The sequence below is a fragment of the Ursus americanus genome, chromosome 16, assembly GCF_024610735.1.
Source record: "Ursus americanus isolate L20-20 chromosome 16, mUrsAme1.1.p, whole genome shotgun sequence".
In the NCBI taxonomy this organism is placed as follows: domain Eukaryota; kingdom Metazoa; phylum Chordata; class Mammalia; order Carnivora; family Ursidae; genus Ursus; species Ursus americanus.
In genome coordinates this window covers 58,606,578-58,626,256 of record NC_142142.1, presented here as the reverse complement: position 1 = coordinate 58,626,256, position 19,679 = coordinate 58,606,578, and the positions used below count along the sequence as shown (strand labels likewise).

The 19,679-nt window shown below is 37.2% G+C and overlaps 1 protein-coding gene across 3 annotated transcripts in view; it reads left to right on the top strand.

The window, feature by feature from the left end:
* Positions 1-19,679, top strand: part of LOC123792533 (serine-protein kinase ATM) — a 126,395-nt gene that overhangs the window by 21,808 nt on the left and 84,908 nt on the right. For all 3 annotated transcript variants that reach the window (XM_087868467.1, XM_087868466.1, XM_045797711.2), the window contains 15 exons: positions 1,672-1,841; positions 3,430-3,801; positions 4,797-4,991; positions 5,756-5,851; positions 6,736-6,961; positions 8,483-8,608; positions 9,542-9,667; positions 10,601-10,690; positions 12,131-12,302; positions 13,072-13,271; positions 15,591-15,673; positions 15,770-15,925; positions 16,777-16,852; positions 16,982-17,112; positions 19,050-19,170. In XM_087868467.1, the coding sequence (XP_087724593.1) occupies positions 1,672-1,841; positions 3,430-3,801; positions 4,797-4,991; positions 5,756-5,851; positions 6,736-6,961; positions 8,483-8,608; positions 9,542-9,667; positions 10,601-10,690; positions 12,131-12,302; positions 13,072-13,271; positions 15,591-15,673; positions 15,770-15,925; positions 16,777-16,852; positions 16,982-17,112; positions 19,050-19,170 (2,340 nt within the window). The remainder of the gene's footprint in view (positions 1-1,671; positions 1,842-3,429; positions 3,802-4,796; positions 4,992-5,755; positions 5,852-6,735; positions 6,962-8,482; positions 8,609-9,541; positions 9,668-10,600; positions 10,691-12,130; positions 12,303-13,071; positions 13,272-15,590; positions 15,674-15,769; positions 15,926-16,776; positions 16,853-16,981; positions 17,113-19,049; positions 19,171-19,679) is intronic.

Genomic DNA, 19,679 nt, shown 5'->3' with positions numbered 1-19,679 from the left:
AAAAGGCCTTGTAAAATTACTTTATGTAACAGTTCCTTTCAAAACTGTATTTGGAATTGCTGTTCTGACATTGTAACTATTTTGCACATATGAACTTAGTGAAAACTAGTGATGAACTCTTCATTCTTTTTTTTTTTTTTTTTTAAGATTTTATTTATTTATTTGTCAGAGAGAGTGAGCGAGTGAGCACAAGCAGGGGGGAGCGGCAGGGAGAAGCAGGCTCCCCGCTGGGCATGGAGCCTGGGATCATGACGTGAGCTGAAGGCAGCTACTTAACTGACTGAGCCACCCAGGCATCCCTGAACTCTATTCTTAAAAGATGGTCTATAGGAAATCAGATTATCCTAACCCTAATGTTTCTTGTTTTTTCAATTTTTTCCCTACTGAGTTAGAAATCACGTAGCATAAAATTCAGTTTTATTTATTTATTTATTTATTTATTTATTTATTTATTTATTTATTTCTAAGATTTATTTATCTGAGAGAGAGAGAACAAGCATGGGGAAGGGTAGAGGAAGAAGCAGGCTCCCTGCTGAGTGAGAGCCTGACGCGGGACTCAATCCCAGGACCCTGAGATCATTGACCTGAGCTGAAGGCAGATGCTTAACCCAGGCGCCCTAAAATTCACTGTTTTGAAGTGTACGGTTCAGTGGCTTTTAGTATTTTCACTGTGTTCTGCAAGCATCACCACTAGAATCTCATTCCTGAATATTTCCATCACCCCCAAAACAGACTCTGTACCTATTAGCAGTCAGTCCCAGTTCCCTGCTTTTCCAGTCTTTAGCAACCAACCAATAATCTACTTTTCTGTCTTATAGAGACAAATCTATAAGTTTACCTTCTTTGGACATTTCCTATAAATGGAATGAAATAGCATGTAGTCTTTTTTGTCTGCTGCTTTGACATAGCACAGTGTTTTCAAGGTTCATCCATGTTGTGCCATGAATCACTAGTTCATTCCTTTTTATTGCTGCGTAACGCTCAGTTCTGAGTATTACATTTTGTTTACCCATCTATCAGTCGATGGCTTAATATTTCTTTTTTTTTTTTTTAAAGATTTTATTTATTTATTTGACAGAGATAGAGACAGCCAGCGAGAGAGGGAACACAAGCAGGGGGAGTGGGAGAGGAAGAAGCAGGCTCATAGCGGAGGAGCCTGATGTGGGGCTCGATCCCACAACGCCGGGATCACGCCCTGAGCCGAAGGCAGATGCTTAACCGCTATGCCCCCAGGCGCCCCTGGCTTAATATTTCTTAACTAAAACTTTTTTTTCTCAGAAATTTGGTTACTATCCTGGGTAATTTCACTTGTCAGATATTTTCTTAATGGTAAATTTATGATATAGTCTCCTTTTTTATCAAAAGAAATTTTAAATTTAATCCCATTGAAAACAGATTTTTTGCTTTACTTTTAGATGCCTTGGTGTGAATGTTTCTGGGAAATACAACTAATAACTTACTTGGTAATACCTGTTTTCTAGAGAGCTACCACAGTCATGCAAAATGTTTGTTACTGTGTTATCATATTTATGTGTTTCTATAATTTATTACTCTTGCTCTGTGACTTTCCTATGTCTGCATTTGAGGAGGAACATTTTTTCCCTCGTGAAGTATTAGAAAACAGAAGCAGTGTAAAAGAAAAAAAAAGATTTTCTTTTTGTTATTTTATAGATTTTTAATGAAGATACTAGATCTTTGGAGATTTCTCAGTCTTACACTACCACCCAAAGAGAACTTAATGATTACAGCACGCCTTGCAAAAAGAAGAAAATAGAATTAGGCTGGGAAGTGATAAAAGATCATCTTCAGAAGTCACAGAGTGATTTTGATCTTGTGCCTTGGTAAAATGTTACTGTTTTCTCTTCCAGTGTCATTTTAGTCTCATTTAGTTTTTCTCACAAACCCTCTAGTAGAACGGCCTGGCCATAGCTAGGTTGGTTGTCCACTTTGAAACCAGTCCCTGGTGAAGGGGAAGGTGTCTGCCAGGACCTCTGGCCATCAGCCACTAAGGTTTATCTGCTGGAGCCTCGGCCAGGGGGCCACCTTTCCTGAGCAGCTGGGCTTAGCGGGGAAAAGAGGAGGACGGCCGCCTCGCAGGCATGGAATGCGCTGAGCTTACGTCTCCACACAAAGACATTTTAGCATGTAAAGCTCCTTCTACTAGAAGTAGATGAGGAAGAAATTGAAGATGGCATTCAGAAATCACAGAATAATTTGGACAGAATAAAAAAGAGGTTGCCTTTTTAAAAATTTGCCATGTATAGCATGCACAGTTATTTAAATGATTAAATAAATTGTGGAGTTCTGTGACATCACAAAATACTAGATCTGGTAGGAATCTTTAGAATTCATCCAGCTCAGCCTGTTTGCTATACCAAAAAGAAAATGAAACTGGGAAAGGTTAAGCAGCTTGCCCAAGGACAGTTAGAAGTTTGTAGATGACAGTCAAACTTGTGTGACCCGTGCCTTGATTTTTACCGTGTTGATGTCATATTTAAATATAACTTGAGTTCGAGGGGAAAACATCTTGATTTAGATAGCTGTTGCTTAAGTTCATGTTTCTTTTATATGGTGGAGGATACCTATTTCAGATTCTTCAATTTTTCCATTTAGTCAGGGGTTATTTATTGAATATGTGCTGTGTGCCAAGCACAAGAGATACAAAGATGAATAAAGTTCCTCTTCTTGAGTAGTTCACGTTCTGGAGAACTCATAGCAGATATTTACTGAATTAACTGAAAGTTTAGGTAAAACAGTTGTTTGGTTTTTTTGTTTGTTTTCTTGATTTGGAGGAATATTACTGGTGGCTGAAGAGCAAGGATGGGTGTAATAACTCAGAAGCAGAAAATTTTAATTTAGTTTAGTTTTGTTTTTTTATTTTTATTTTATTTATTTGACGGAGAGACAGCCAGCGAGAGAGGGAACACAAGCAGGGGGAGTGGGAGAGGAAGAAGCAGGCTCCTAGCGGAGGAGCCCGATGTGGGTCTCGATCCCAGAATGTCGGGATCACACCCTGAGCCCAAGGCAGACGCTCAACGACTGAGCCACCCAGGCGCCCCGTAGTTTAGTTTTGTTTTTAAGTAGGCTCCATGCCCAGTGTGAGGCTTGAACTTATGATTCTGAGATCAGGAGTCACATGCTCTGCCAACTGAGCCAGCCAAGTGCCCCTAATTTAGTTATTCCTTAAAGTTTTTGTGTAAGGGAGCTATGACAACTTACCTACTTAGCCAGAAAGTTGTCATTCTTCCTGCCACTTTAGGAAGTAGGGATTAAATACCAAAAGCCAGTTTAGTTTGAGAGTAGTATGGAAAATAATGATGGTGATACTGTAGGATATGGTAAGGGTGCTATGTCTATATATTTGTTTTCTTTTAGTTTGTTAATGGAATTGAATAATTTTCAATTTAATTATCCTTTTATTTTATCTAGGTTACAGATCACAACCCAGTTAATATCAAAATATCCTTCCAGTTTACCTAACTATGAGTTGTCACCATTACTGATGATACTATACCAGCTTCTACCTCAGCATCGACATGGGGAGCGCACGCCGTATGTGTTACGATGCCTTACGGAAGTTGCATTGTGTCAAGGGAAGAAATCCAACCTAGAAGTCTCACAAAAGTCAGATTTATTGAAATTCTGGATTAAAATTTGGTCTCTTACCTTTCGTGGTGTAAGTTCTGAACAAATACAAGCTGAAAACTTTGGTTTACTTGGAGCTATAATTCAAGGCCGTTTAATTGAGGTCGATAGAGAATTCTGGAAGTTATTTACTGGGTCAGCCTGCAGACCTTCATGGTGAGTCAACTGTGTATTGTAAGAGATTTATATATAGACATGCATACTTTCTTTTCTTTCGGTTTTATAGTTTGTAACTTGAGTTAACAATATGTTAAATTCGATTTTAGATGTTTTTGTTGTTTGTCTAGGGAGTCTTGATAAGTAAATAAAAAAAAATAGTTTCAAGTGTAGAGAGATTACTAAGGTAAATTTTAAAGAATTAAATGTTTAAATTTATTTTTTCTTTAATTGCATATTAAGTACTTATTCAGTATCCATAAATTTTTTTTTTTAGTGCTACAAACAGTTATAAGAGAGAGTTCTCAAATGTAATCAGACTTCTCACAATTTTTTGTGTTCATTTAGTCAATAGAAGTTCACTCTATATTTACATGTGTCAGGCATCATCTTAAGCATTAGTAGCAGCATGGTGGTAAAGAAAATAGACAAGGTCGTTCTTCCTTAGGAAGCTTATTTTTTAGCAAAGAGGGTAGTTACCAAATTTGGAATGAGTGAAAAGCTTGGAGTTATGATCTCCAGTGACTGGGGACACTGAGTCCAGAAACTCAATCTGCTATTGAACAAGAAATTAGAATCCTCCTAAGGGACTCGTATGAACTCACGAAGCATATCGGAGACTTACGCAAAAGAGCATAAGCATCAGGCAGAAGCTTTACTAACTGAGCCAAAGAGATTCAGGTTGTTCTCGAGGGAAAGAAATGGGAGGTGAACTGGTCACTCTTAAAATGGATGCAGTGCTGGTTTTCCTGCAGGAATATCTAAGTAGCACGTCTCCGTTTGCAGTGTTTTTCTCCCGTTCTTGACTTTTCCATCCTATCACCCAAGGGTGTGAAACTGTCAGTCTTTTGTCACACTCAGTCTACTTTTGGTTATTCTCATGATGACACCTATTGCAAGTCATCAACCCATAGCAAATATGTTAAAGAAAGAACTTTTAGGATTGAAAAAAAAAAGTTTATTTGTAACAGTGGCCATCTTTTGGTTTGTTGTAGTCCTGCAGTATGCTGCTTGACTCTGGCAATGACCGTCTGTGTGGTTCCAGAAACTGTAAAAACAGGAGTGGAGCACAGTCTGTGTGAATTAAATAGAAGTTGTTCTTTAAAGGAATTGATAATGAAATGGCTCTTACTCTATCATTTAGAGGATGACTTTGAAGACGGTACAGAGCTGCCTCCAGTTCTTCACAGGTAACTTAAGTTCATTCGGTGCTGCTCTTTGTGTTGGAAGAGATGCTCCGTTATTTGAGACCAGATGGCTCTTTTTACAGCGGTAATGCAGGGTTTCTCAGAGCTAACTCCAGATTCGAAACAGTCCCTTGTTTTACACTGTTCTGCGTCTTTGTGCTTGGTTCTCTGTTTTTTTACTTTGTTCTTATCTCTGCTGAGACAATGAGAATAAGGGGGATGTGCCTGCATAATAGGAATTACAATTTTTGAGCACTTATGTGTTCTTTGTGATTTTGTGTGAATCAGTTCATCTGAACATACATCTGATGCAGTGGAATCCTGGAATCATGATGAGAGTATGTCCTGGGTGACGGGTATTCGGTTAATGGAGGGAACACACAGAGTGAGGCTTAAACACCAGGAGAGGGGGATCAGCTTGCCCATTTAACCTTTCCACAGCTAGTAGGTGGGACCAAAGGACTGCAGGATAGACCTTTGGATCCTCGTGCTTTTGCTTTAATTTCATAATTTGTTTATTTCAGAAATGATTTTTAAAAATCGGTCAAGTCTGCTGCCAGAAAGTATTGAAAATGATAGTAACATAAGATATCTGCTTCTTGGTTCTTGTTTTAGATGTTAAAAAATTCAGTACAGATAAAAGAAATTTTAATTTTGGATCCAGATTTTAGAAGTCAGGATTTACAGCCAGACATGGGTATTTAAGTTTAAAGAATGCTTTAAATGGTTTTTGTTCTTCTAAGTGAAGATTTTTTTTTCCTTTGTAGTAATTTTCCTCATCTTGCAGTGGAGAAAATTCTTGTGAGTCTCACTATGAAAAATTGTAAAGCTGCAATGAATTTTCTCCAAAGAGTGCCAGAATGGTATGTTATCTAATAGAGTTCTGTGTTGTTTTAAGATACGGCTTTAATTACAAAGGTAGTAATTATAACAGAGTAGTAGCTACATCTTAAAAATTATGAACTAAGTTGTTCAGTTAAAAAAAAAAATCACACCTACTAGCCAATTAGGGCTATTTGGGAAAAGCTGCTTTTAATTCAGTGATAGTAATCTTCATTCAATAATTTTTGATCCAGTTAACTGTTCTTTCATGCTGTGTAATATAGCTTGTGACATTTGCCATTGGAAGAGAGAATGCATGGAAAGTTAGGATGGAAGGTTAGGAATGAGTTCTTTAAAGACGTGACCCATTTCTGTATGTCAAGTAAAATCTATTAGCTTTCAAACTAATGGTAATGGAGGATAGGGAAAGTAAAAATAAATCTAAAAACCTCATTTTAGTTGATTGACTCAAGAGGCCTATGTTTATCACTGTGGCTGAAAATGACTCACTGGCATGAAGATTCCTAATCTCCCTGGAGAGGGCAGAGGATGAAAAACTCCTTCATTTTGGAGAAATCAACAGGCAAACAGGAAAATGTTTCCAGATAATGTTTATCTTAGTGTTTATGCCTGGTGTTATTAATGTTTTCTTTTTAATACTTTCTGAATTTGCCTTGGAGATTGTACCCTATATGTTTTTATCCATCTATTAATAAAATCGGCTCACCGCGTGATGAAATCTGGTGCAGGTAGGTATCAATTCCAAAGAAGAGAAGCATTTAAAAGAGTAATGCATTAACTGTATAAACAGTGTGTGAATAACACAGACACTAAATTAATGTGTTCATTTGTAACATATCACTGCTACATGGAGATGAAGCAGTTGGTCATTCAGTTATAAATTTAAGATCTTACTTTCTTGAAGTGAACAACACCAAAAAGATCAAGAAGAGCCTTCATTCTCAGAAGTTGAAGAACTGTTTCTTCAGACAACTTTTGACAAGATGGATTTTTTAACCATTGTGAAAGAATGTGCTGTAGAAAAGCACCAGTCCACCGTAGGCTTTTCTGTCCACCAGAACCTCAAGGAATCACTGGATCGCTATCTTCTGGGCTTATCAGAGCAGCTTTTACATAACTACTCATCTGAGGTGAGATTTTCAGAAGAACTTAAGCCTGTCTCCGACTCAACTTTGGTGGACGGTTAGGAAGGAGAAACAGGCAGAAAGGGCCCTACGGATGATGAAAAACTTGATTTAAAAAGCAGAGTGACAGTACATGTGTATAAATAGGGAAAACTTAGCATGAAAAAAGGAAAACCCAAGAAGAATAATTTGTGTTTCTTTTGTACCAGGAATTCTAGTAGACATTAAATATGTCGGTTAGTGGAGAATAAGAACGGTTTTGAGTATAGGGGTTCTATGATGAGAAAGAACCTCTCAGTGCAGAGGAGGGAGGTGTTACAATAACAGGAAAGGACATCATTTAAATTGATGTAATAGATTTTGGTGACACTTGGAGAGGCAGAAGTGATTAATCAAATGTAACAGAGGAAATAGCAGTCACCCATATTTTAGAGGTCACTAGTAATTTCTCATAAATCATTTCCTTTGCCTTCTTAAGATCACAAATTCTCTTTGTGCTATTCTCTTGCCAAAACTCTCCTTTCTTTTGACATGAAGTAAATGTCTTTCTGCCCATTTCTGTGTGTTCAAATCATCCACATGTCAAAATCCTGCTAAAGCCTTTCTTAGATAATCTCAGCCATGGTAATTCATCTTTTAATTTTCATAGTATTTAGTATTTCTTTTTAAAGTGAAACTTAGCATCTTCCTTGTACTGTGGATATTTGTATGTTTAAACACAAACGTCTCAAACTGTGCTATAAACTTGTTAAACGGCATGTATATTTTTATTAATCTTTGTATCTTCCACAATGCCTTGTTACATGGTAAATGGTAAAATATTTATTGAATAAAATAAAATCTGCAAGTTACTCAGCGGAGTGAATTCAGCCAAAGATGATGACCCAGAGAACCAGAGAAGAGAAAGTGTGCTTTATCCTTACTTAACTGACATTCTCCTGGATCACGGTTGTAACCATTTTGTAATACAGTCTGTTGTGTTTTCCCCTAAAATGCCATTTCCTGCAGTATAGGAACAAAACAGTCTGAAAATCTTATTTTTCTGTGTAGCTGTTAGAAGTTTGTAAATAGTTTTATAAAATTGGCTATGTGGTATCTACTTGGAAAAATCTGTGGTTTCTGAAGTCTAAAAAGCTGAATAAGTCAAGGTTCTTAGCTTTCAGAAGGTCAAAATGTCATTTTAATATCTCTTTATATGAATCTGATTTTTACTCATGTTTTTTTTTCTCCCCCCCGCCCCCACCTCAGATGTTAAGGTCCTGTGTGTGCGGTACTCTGCACCACCTTAGGAGAGAGATACCTAACTTGGCCATTCGGAGATAGTTCTTTTTTTCCTGAGAATCCTAGATATCACAGCTCTGCGGGGTCTTTTGGTGTCCTAGAGATAATCAGAATCCTGCCACTATTAACTCCGTTAACTAAACTTTCTTAATATGTACATGAATTTGTTCTTACAAAAGATAATTGTGGAGTACTCAAAGTTATTTATGAAATGAGTATGTTTTTTATTTTTTGTTTTACTTTAAGACTACAAATGCAGAAACGCTTATCCGGTGTTCAAGTCTTTTGGTGGGTGTTCTTGGCTGCTATTGTTATGTGGGAGTAATAGCTGAAGAGGAAGCATATAGATCAGAACTATTCCAGAAAGCCAAGGTATGAACATTTATTCTATTAAAATTTTGGATAAATTTGAATGAAATATATTCCTGGGAAAATTGATATACTTGCTTGGAAAAACACTTTTATGTAGGTTAGCTCTTTCTCTTTCACTTATGCCGTCTGAGAGAAATGATACATCTGTCCTTCCTTAACATTTGCAGTTATTTTAAGCCAACTATAAACAGAGTAACTGAAATATTATCCCATTAAATTTAATCTTATTAACAGAAATACTGATTTTTTATGGGCACTTTTAAAAGCTTTTCCTGTAGGACGCCTGGGTGGCTCAGTTGGTTGGGCGTCTGCCTTCAGCACAGGTCTTCATCTCCAGGTTCTGGGATCCAGTCCCATGTCAGGCTTCCTGCTCAGCAGGAAGTCTGCTTCTCCCTGTGCCCCTCCCCCTGCTTGTGCTCTCTCACTCTGTTCTCTCTCAAATAAGATGTTAAAAAAATTTTTTTATTTCCTGTGATTGATTGTCCTAAAGAATCCTTGATGAGTGTTATACAGGTAGGCTCTAAGTGTGAAACTTTTCTCATCTTTGAGTACAGTTCAGTCAGTGGTATGATTTGTAAGGATAACAGGGTATGAGATAGGTCATTAAAAAAATTGTTACCGTGATTTTTAATTACACTGTATAACCAAATATAACTTTTTTTTTTTTTTTTAAGATTTTATTTATTTGTCAGAGAAAGAGATTGAAGGAGCAGGGGGATGGGGAGGAGTAGAGGGAGAAGCAGGCTCCCTGCTGAACAAGGAGCCCGACCCTGGGATCATGACCTGAGCCAGAGTTAATCGATTGAGCCACCCAGGCGCCCCAGCCAAATATAACTTCTAAAAACAATTTTACTTCCTAAGTAAAACTTTAAAAAGCAATCACAAAACTGTAATTTTAACTAGAGTTTGGGTTTTTCCTTCTTTTATTAATAGTCTCTAATGCAGTGTGCAGGAGAAAGTATCACTCTGTTCAAAAGTAAGACCAATGAGGAATCTAGGATTGCTTCCCTGAGAAATATGATGAATCTCTGTACCAGTTGCTTGTGTAATTGTACCAAGGTAAGATGTTCTTACTTGACTGGGTCTAGGAGGTTGGTAACTGGTTGGTTGGTGGTGTAACTGGTTTTTGGGTCCTTCATAAGTTTATACACTGATTTAAAATTAAAGTGAGTGGTAAATAAAAGTAGCACCTGGAGGAATAAAGAAACAGGTAATCTGAGTTTCTCATGAAATAAGTTCATTTCAGGAAGGTTTCTGAGGTTATGTTACCGCTTTTATATGCAACTACATGGGTGACTCTTTTATTGCCTGCATATTTGTATTCATTTAATAAAAATCTGTTGACTACTGGCCGTGGATGTGCACACCACTCTACCAGGGCCAGCGAGCCCCACGAAGATAACAGCTCCAGCTACATGCATGACTCTCTTTTGCCCAGATCGTCTTCTGTAACGCTTGGTGGGAAGAGTGCTGCTCTGTGTAATCTTCATTTTGACTGGGAACAAGCCTGAGGTTTAGCTGAGCCAGCCCAGAGTGTTGGTAGTAGTTGGAGAAAATGTTTTTTGAAAACTAATGATAACTACATGGCTATATAACAATATGACCAGCATATAGTTTTGATTTTGTGATGTGTTTTTCTTTTGTTTTCTTAAACTAAAAAAAAAAAAGTAATGTGTTTTTCTGTGTTTTTTTGTAAATGGGGAAGGAGAGCAATGGAAGAATGAACTCTAACTTAGTAGTTGGTATTTTACTTTAATGTTTATATGTAATTTAATGGATTATAGTTATTACTTTAAAAAAAAGAGGTTAGTGTTTTTAATGCAATTTATATCTTGGCCCTAATAGTATACTGTTTATTTATGATAAACGTAAGTATTCTCTTATGATAGAGAATTCAGTGTAAAAAAAATATATTTCATTTAAGATAGAGAAAGTATTACCTGCCAAGGATAACTTTTTATTTTTTTGCTTGCTTTTTTGTCTTAATTACAGCCCAGTCCAAATAAGATTGCATCTAGATTTTTCCTACGATTGTTGACATCAAAGCTCATGAATGATATTGCAGATATTTGTAGAAGTTTGGTAAGTATGTTTGCTTTACCATCCTATTTCTTGATTCTAAGATTTGTTTTTCATTGATACCTCTCTTCAGTAGGGGTGCATCTCAAAATGTTGTGACATCTTATATTTTTTTAAATATGGAAATTAAAATTACTTGGTTTTAGAGAGGGACATACTGTTTGCTTCTTAATGTCAGTACCTTGCATACTGCTCAGCTTTTAGTTTTTCAATAATGAGTAATAGACTGAGTGATTAGAAACTAAGCATCCAGCCTTATACTTCCTTCTGTCTAACACTGTAGCAGAATTCAAAATAATCATCTATCCTTAAAAATAAAAACAAAAGGGGCCCCTGGGTGGCTCAGTTGGTTGAGCAGCTGACTCTTGGTTTTAGCTCAGGTCATGATCTCAGGGTTGTGAGATCGAGCCCAGTGTCGGGCTCTGTGTTGCATGTGGAACCTGCTTAAGATTCTCTCTCTCCTTCTGCCTATCCCCCACCCTCGCTTGTACACTCTCGTGTGCTCTTTCTCTGAAAAAAAAATAATAAAAAAAAATTTTTACCTGACAAGCAACATACTCCCATTGTGGTATTTTTTTTTCTTCCATACAAACGGGCTTATGCTATACATACTCTTTTGTCTGGAGCAGTGCCTGGCACATGCAATAAATACTCAAATATATATTAAATGAAAAAATATTCTGTAGCTTGGTTATTTTCCCTTAATAATAAATCTTAGTCGTTTTTCCGTGTTGCTACATGCTGCTCTTCTTTACCTTTTTTTAATGGTAGTATTGTATTTCATTATATGGGAATGGTGTATTTGTATCTTTAGCCCATCTGACCTTAACATTGGAAGTGGTTTCTATTTTTTGTTGTTGTTACAAAGAGTTTTTGCAGTAAAGATTCTTGTACTTTTGTCTGTTTGGATTTGTGCATATGAGGGATGTAGAATAAATTCTAGCACTGGAATTGCTTGTTCAAGAGGAACGTGAATTTTACTTTTTGATGGATATTGTCACTTTCCTCCAAAATAGTCATACCAGTTTATACTTTTCTTCATATGCTCATCAATTTTGGATATTAGAATGCTTAATATAAGAAATTACTTTGGGGCTCCTAGGTGGCTCAGTTGGTTAAGCAGCCAACTCTTGGTTTTGATCTCAGGTTCCTGGCACACCCAGTGGGGAGTCAGCTTGAGGATTCTCTCCTTCCCTCTCCCCTGCTCACATGTACTCTCTCCTTCTCCCTCTCTCTCAAATAAAACTGAAAAAAATTATTTTAAAATTTGCATATTATTATTATATAGACATTGCAGTTTATCCATTTTTCATTGTTGGACACGTAATAGAAATATGCAGTGTTCATACACATGAATCTTGATTTGTTTGAATAGATGCACTTTAACTACATTATGCTTCTGAAAGAAACCAGTTTGGACATCTTTCTTTTTCTTCTTTGAAGGCATCCTTTATCAGAAAGCCATCTGACTTTGGAGAAGCAGAATCGCTGGAAGACGAGGCTGATGAAAATCTGATGGAGGTGGAGGATCAGTCATCCATGACCCTGTTCAGTGACTACCCTCCTGGTAGCTCTAGTGATGCCCCCATGTCTGGAGATGGCCAGAGTACTTTTGGTAAATACGTATTTACCACTGTGGAGTTCTTTTACCTCTTGGTATTGATTTGTATTGATTGTATTGATGTAAAAGGCCTCAGACATACCAATTGTATGCTCATTTTATTTTCCCTCTCATAGTCTATTAGGTTTGTTGCCTTCTGCGTACTTCAGATTTCTCTATTAACTGAATTTTATTAGTTACTTGTTTTATTCTTCATGAGAGGAATTTAAAATATTTACTAAAGAAATAGAACCATATGATGGATTATTTGGAAAACAGCAGGAGAGTGAAAACACCCATACAGCCATCACTTTTAACCTTTTTCCTTTATTATAATCAGTGTCAATATTCAAATTCTTTTTTATATCTTGTTCATTTTAACAATTATAAGTATTTTTCCATTAAACTATTTCTATTGATAACTGTCCTTTTTAATGGCTCATAATATTCCAGTTAACATATGTATCATAATTCATTTGATCATTCTTTTTTGTCAGAAACTTAGATTCCTTTTTATTTCTCTATAATTATCAGTATTGTAATGAATTTGTATAGATTTTCCCATAGATTATTTCTTGATGACAGAATCCTAGGGTAACTTTTCATGAAGAATTTTGAAGCTTTTAGTGTGTAATCAGTTTCACCATAATTTTGCTTTCCATATACTTTTATTTCTCTCCCTCTCTCTTTTTTTTTCATAGACAGGAGGATATTTGAGGTAATGTTCAATATATGTGTTTGCTGTATCCCTCTCTTAGTTTTAATAAGTGCTTTTTATTTTCAGGTGCCATGAATCCTTTAGCTGAAGAACATCTGTCAAAGCAAGATCTGCTCTTTTTAGACATGCTCAAGTTCTTGTGTGTGTGCGTAACTACAGCTCAGACCAGTCCTGTGTCATTTAGAGCAGCGGACATTCGGAGGAAGTTGTTAATGTTAATTGATACTAGCATGCTAGACCCTACTAAATCCCTCCACCTACACATGGTGAGTTACGGGAAGGTGACATATCTTCAGTCTGTCTGTCGTTGCTGGGTGAATGTAGCAGACTGACATATAAATCATGTAGTACTGTTGATGGCTTGAAATCGCTTCCTTGAGGTATGAGTCTGAAGCCAGTTATAAAATACATTTTTTCTTTTAATGTACTGTGAGAAAATTTTAAGTGGATACTGAAATATTAAAACTTGCATGGACTTTGGATAGATTTGTTATCTTGAGGTATAATTAATTATTATAAATTATTGCAAAGTAGGCTAAGAAACACAGACTCTGATGTAAAAATAATACATAATCTTGTAGTTGAACTCTGAATCTTGCCTTGACCTTAGTTTATTTGCTTTAAAGTTTTTGCTTTAACTATTTTTTTCTTTCCAAGTTTTTATTTAAATTCCAGTTTGTTAATATATGCTTTAAATATTTTTTGATGTATTTTCAAAGTGACGGTGAAGTTACAGTACTACAGGAATTCTCTTCCCTACATGTGCTGGAACAGTTAACATTTTACCAAATTTGCCTTTTCATTTTTTCTTTCTGCATGCACGTGTGCGTCTCTCTCTCTCTCTTTCTTTCTCTCTCTCTCACACACACGCACGTCTTCTGTTCTGAACCATTTTGAGGTTAAGTGGCTGACGTGTTGCCCCTCATACTTCAGTTTTCGTGCCGGAAACAGTGACGCTCTCCTGCATAAGCACAGTGTAATCGGGAAACTAACATCGCATCATTGCAATTAGTTGTCAAGTCTCTTCAGTCTCTTTGAACCTGGAGCGGTTCTTTAGTTTCTCCTTATCTTTCCTGACCTTTGTATTTTTAAATGGTACAGCCACTTGTTCTCTAGGAGCCCTCACTTTAGGTTTCTCTGTTTCCTGTAGTTAGATTTAGGGATTGGTGAGAATGTTAGAAAAGGAATCTGTCTCCTGCCCTACCCCCATCAGTCTGTCCCATCTACTGATAGATGAAACCTTCAATTCCAGTCCAACATCGTAGAATTTGTTTTTTTATCTTTCCGTATTTATAGCTCTCCTTTCCAACAGTGGGAAAGCTGGCTTCCCACTTACCTTCCATACAGTTACTTGTTCACTCAGAACTCTTATATGTAAGGTACCTGCTGACTGTGTAGGCCATCATCCCCTCTGCCCAGCACCAGTGCTCATTGAGGGCGAGCCTCTGGCTCAGCCTGTGTGCTGGGTGAGTCCATGGTCATGTCCCCAGACCCAGCAAATTGGCAAACATGCCTGTGTTTCCTTAGCGCTGGGAAACATGCCAGGGGATTCCCTAGTGAGAACCTCTTGCAGTCATGTAGGTCGGGTCCCTGGTGGAATCCCTGGTCATGTTCCAGCTGCAGTGAACATGCTGGTTGATCCACCAACCCCAGCAAACGGGCTTGGTTGAGCCCTGTTTGATTCCCCGGTTTTGACCCTGGCATACTAGTCAAGTCTCCAGCCCTGGCCAGTGAGGAGGGCTGTGTGCTTTTCTTGAGGCTTTGGTGCTTAAAGTCAGTTCAAGACACTCAGTAATATCACATGTATGATTCACAAGGCAAATACTAAAATGGTCCAGTTTAGTCTTCTTTTATAATATCTGAGGCATTTCTCTACACATAGATGATAGGAAAAAGTATCTTCTGATTTCTTACTACAGCTAGAAAGGGATTTGGCAGCTCTCAGAAACTGCCTAGTTGTAACTACCGTGATTATCCCTGGTAGTTGCTGAGTGCTCCTTGGTATCCACAGGAGCATAGAGACCCCTACAAGTTTGCTTTATAGGAAGATAACTCAGGGTATTTATGACTTTTTCCCTGCCCACAATTGTCTCTCCTGTCCAAAATTCATTCACTGAACAGTTTTTGACCATTGAAGTCTTACCCCAGGCATTATTTTTGGAGGGTTGGGACATAACAGTAGTTTCAGATTCTTGTTTAGGCTCTTAACCCCAACAGTGATAACAACTACCTATTTATGGAATTCCAACAAATAAATGCTACACATTTAACATTCATTTCCTTTAGCCCTCACGGTAATCTGGCCAGGTATGTGCTCTATCCCCATTTTATAGGTGAGAGCACAAAGCCTCGGGTGGCAAGTTTTTAACCACACAAGTAACAGGTCGTAGTGCCGGCATTTGAATCAGCTCTAACTTCAGACTTTTTTTTTTTTTAACTATACTGCCTCCTTTAAAAAATTCACTGGTCTTTTTGTGTGCGTGTGTGTATGTGTGCATGCATTAATGAATGAATTTATGGTTACATACATACTTTAGCAAATGATTTATGAAAAAAAATGATTTTTTTCTCTTCAATTATCTTAGTATCTACTGCTTTTAAAGGAGCTTCCTGGAGAAGAATATCCTTTGCCCATGGAAGAGGTTGTTGAACTTCTAAAACCACTCTCGTAAGAAATTAAAGCCCTGTGTTATGTTCACTTTAAATTTATAAAACAACTGTTATGTTCTGTTATACTTACAAAGCTGAACTTTTTCCATTGCAGCAATGTGTGTTCTTTGTATCGCCGTGACCAGGATGTTTGTAAAACCCTTTTAAACCACTTTGTTCACGTAGTGAGGAACCTGTGTCAAGGGGATATGGATGCTGAAAACACAAGGGATGCTCAAGGGCAGTTTCTGACGGTGATTGGAGCATTCTGGTAGGTGCAGAGTGTTTTGCAGAGTTCTTAATTTTCTTTTGCTTCTCTAGATACAATTGCAAATTTTGCATTTCTACTTTAGTGACTTATGCTAATTCTTGAATGTAACTATATATAGTCGTTAACAAAAGTAGAATGTAGCCCCTGTTTCCCTCCTTAATTGCTTGAAGAACTAGTGAACACATTGGCCTTGTCACCATCTGGGTATTTTATGCATGTAGTCACAGTGTGACATGATGATACTCACAGAGGAGCACATGTATGTAAGTTAGAACCTCCAACCCACTTGATTGATAAAGACTTCTGAATCGGTATAGAATGTGGTTTTGAAATCTGATATAAGAACAAAACTTCACAAATGTTTTCCTTTTAAAGCAAGTTTATAACATGGTTAGCTGAAGTATGATAGCCCCTAGATAAGGCATAATCGCGTAAAACAAATAAGATACATTAAAATGAACGCCTTTTTATTTTTAAGATTTTATTTATTTATTTGTCAGAGATAGTGAGCAAGAGAGAGAGCATGAGCGGGGAGGAGAGGGAGAAGCAGACTCCCCTGAGCAGGGAGCCTGACACAGGGCTCAATCCCAGGACGACTTGAGCTGAAGGCAGACGCTTAACTGACTGAGCCACCCAGGCGTCCCTGAAATTAACTCATTTTCAAACTAACTTCTTTTATGTTGAGAATATTGACTGGCATATGCCACGTGACGAGAATTAAATTTAGTATGGAAAGAAATTTTGGAAGAATAAGAATAATCAGAAATTAGAATAAGTGTAATATCCAATTTTTTTTTTTAAACCAAGCTTTTACTGGAATAATTATTTGAGTTTGAAACACTTTATTTCAGGCACCTAGCAAAGGAGGGGAAATGCACATTCTCTGTAAGAATGGCACTAGTGAAGTGCCTTAAAACTTTGCTTGAGGTGAGTTATCCCACGTTAATTATTAGTAAGGTCTCCATTGAAATTTCTAAAGTAGCCTTTGTTTCTTTTTGTTAACGGGTGATTTTTCTTAGTATTTCGTATTTAACACCAGTTGTTCTTTTCCCATAGACCGATCCTTATTCAAAATGGGCTATTCTTAATGTAATGGGGAAAGACTTTCCTGTAAATGAAGTATTTCCACATTTTCTTGCTGATAATCATCATCAAGTTAGCATGTTGGCTGCAGAGTCAATCAACAGGTAATGGGGTCCTGTCTTCATGAAGGGTCTGGGATGTCGTGTAGCAGTCACGGCTCACCGGCTGTCGGGGAAAAAGAGCCAGCGTTTACTGAGTATACACTGTGTATCTGGCTCTGATGCTCTTACTTCTGACAGTCCTGTCACTTAGGTGCCGTTATTTCCTCCAGTTTGTAAGTGAAAAGTGGCTTCGAGAGAGAAAGTGACTTGCTCACTGCCATACAGCCCGTAAGTGGTAGAATTGAATGAGGTGTGTCCACTCCCACTTACGGGGTGGGTGGAAGGTCTGGATATTACTGTGATTTTGTAGGAGTTTGTAAAATGAAAACGAGCACGTTTTACAGTGTGCTAATTACAATTATATTCCTATGAGCGAACATACAGTTAGGCCCTGGAGTAGTTCTGGCATAGAGACCTGCTTTATGTTTGAGTACTTGAAGAAGCAATGTTTCTTAGGACTGCATGTTTCTCAGGTTGTCCGGGTAATTTTTAAAATCTAAATTGTAACCTATCTCTGCCTTTCCCACTCCCTACAAGTAATGCACCTTTCTCCTTTATTTTTCTCAGTAGCATGTATGACCACTTGAAATGTTCTGTTTTAAATATAACACATCTAGCTTAAATATAAGCTGCTGGAAGGCATTGGTTTTTTTTCTGTTTTGTTCATTGCTGTATACTTAGCACCAAAAACAATAATGGCATGTGGTAGGCGTTCAGTAATTTATAAAATAAATGAATGTTTGAAAAAAGAACTTACATTATGCTTTAAAATCACCAAAACTGAAAATCATTTGAGTAGCTTTACTATTCAGATGTAAGTGATCAATAATGAAAGATTGCTCTAAAGAAATTGCCCCAGCAGCCACGTAACCATACGTGTTAGATAAACCTAACGTGTGCACAGTTGAACGTGCTGACAGTAGTCTTTTCACAAATCAGAATCATGTCTCATCCCTCAGGTATGGGATGCTTTTCAGGACTTGCATTGTAAGGGTTGCTAATGAATGTGAGCTTTACTTCAAGTCCTTAAAAGATGGAAAAGACACACCGAAGCTAAAGATCTGGAAATATGGAAAAGCACAGTTAAATGTAAGAGAGCAGTGCAGTGGTGGCTTTGGAAAACCTCTCTTAAGATTTAAAAAATGTATAAATTTAAGAGTGACATGCTGGGATTTTTTTTGTTTGTTTTTTGGTTATTGTTGATATTTAATATTGGGCTGTTTTAAGAGCTGTTGGAGAAACTGGAGGAATCAGAGGAACACCAAAAAGTATAAAAGCTTTGGTTACTATAAAAGCATAAAGGACAAAGTTAGTTGAAGAGTTGTCCTTAAATATGATAGGATATCATGCAGAGAGCACTGGTCAGCTCTTCTCCATCACATAAAAAAATAGTTTTCAAGGCATAAAGCTAGCCGCTTTGCACGATAAGATCACTATTTTTTTTTTTTTTTAAAGTAGGCTCCGTGCCCAGCGTGGACCCCAGCACGGGGCTTGAACTCAAGATCTGAGATCAAGACCTGAGCTGAGATCAAGAGTTGGACGCTTAACCAACTGAGCCACCCAGGCGCCCTGGGACAAGATCACGTTTTAAAATTAGAGCAGGGGGACAGGAGTCTAAGGCTTGGTGTTTGATCAGAGGATAATTTTTCTTTATGGGCTAGTTTGAGTTCAGGACTATTTAAGTTTGGGCAGTAAGCTAAAAGATTTTTTGGGACCCTTTCGGTTCTAGGAGAAAATGGAGTATATTCTGAAGACCCGATATTAACCAGTGGATGTGAACCTGTTTAAATGGGCTTAGATTTCATTAGGTTTTTTGAAAGAAGGCTCATTATGCTAGTATATCTCACAGTGTGATTTATTTGTGTCCCATAATACACTTTGGAAAATAATGTTTATGGTAAAAAAATTTTCACTTTTTGCCTTTTTTTTTTTTTTTAAAGATTATTCCAGGATATGAAACACAGAGGTTCATCCACATTATTGAAAGCACTTCCTCTGAAGCTTCAGCAAACAGCTTTTGAAAATGCATACTTGCAAGCTCAGGAAGGAATGAGAGAAGTGGTAATTTTAGCAATGCATGATTGCTTTTATCATATACTTCTTATAAATATGCCATCTGTTACTTTACCAGTGTGGCCTAAGACAATTTGCATCCACCAGGTTACTTAAACAACTGCGTGAATTAATTGGAATTGGTTAGAATTAATCTAATGATGGCAATTTCTTTTGGTTTAACTTATATGTACTATTTTTTGTGGGAAAAACAAAATTCACTAGGTTTCTATGGGAGTACAAATGGCATTCTTTTTTTAATAAATTTTTTTTTTAATTGAAATTTTAAACCTTCAGTGTTACATTAGTTTCAGGCGTGTAACATAGTAATTCTGTACATTACCTAGTGCCCATCATGATAAGTGCAGTAACCGTACGGCATTATTACAGTTATTATTACTGAGTTTATTCTCTATGCTGTATTTTTCATCTCTGTGACTTATTTATTTTATAGATGGAAGGTTGTACCTCTTAATCTCCATTCTCTATTTCACCCATTCCCTCTACCCACCTCCCCT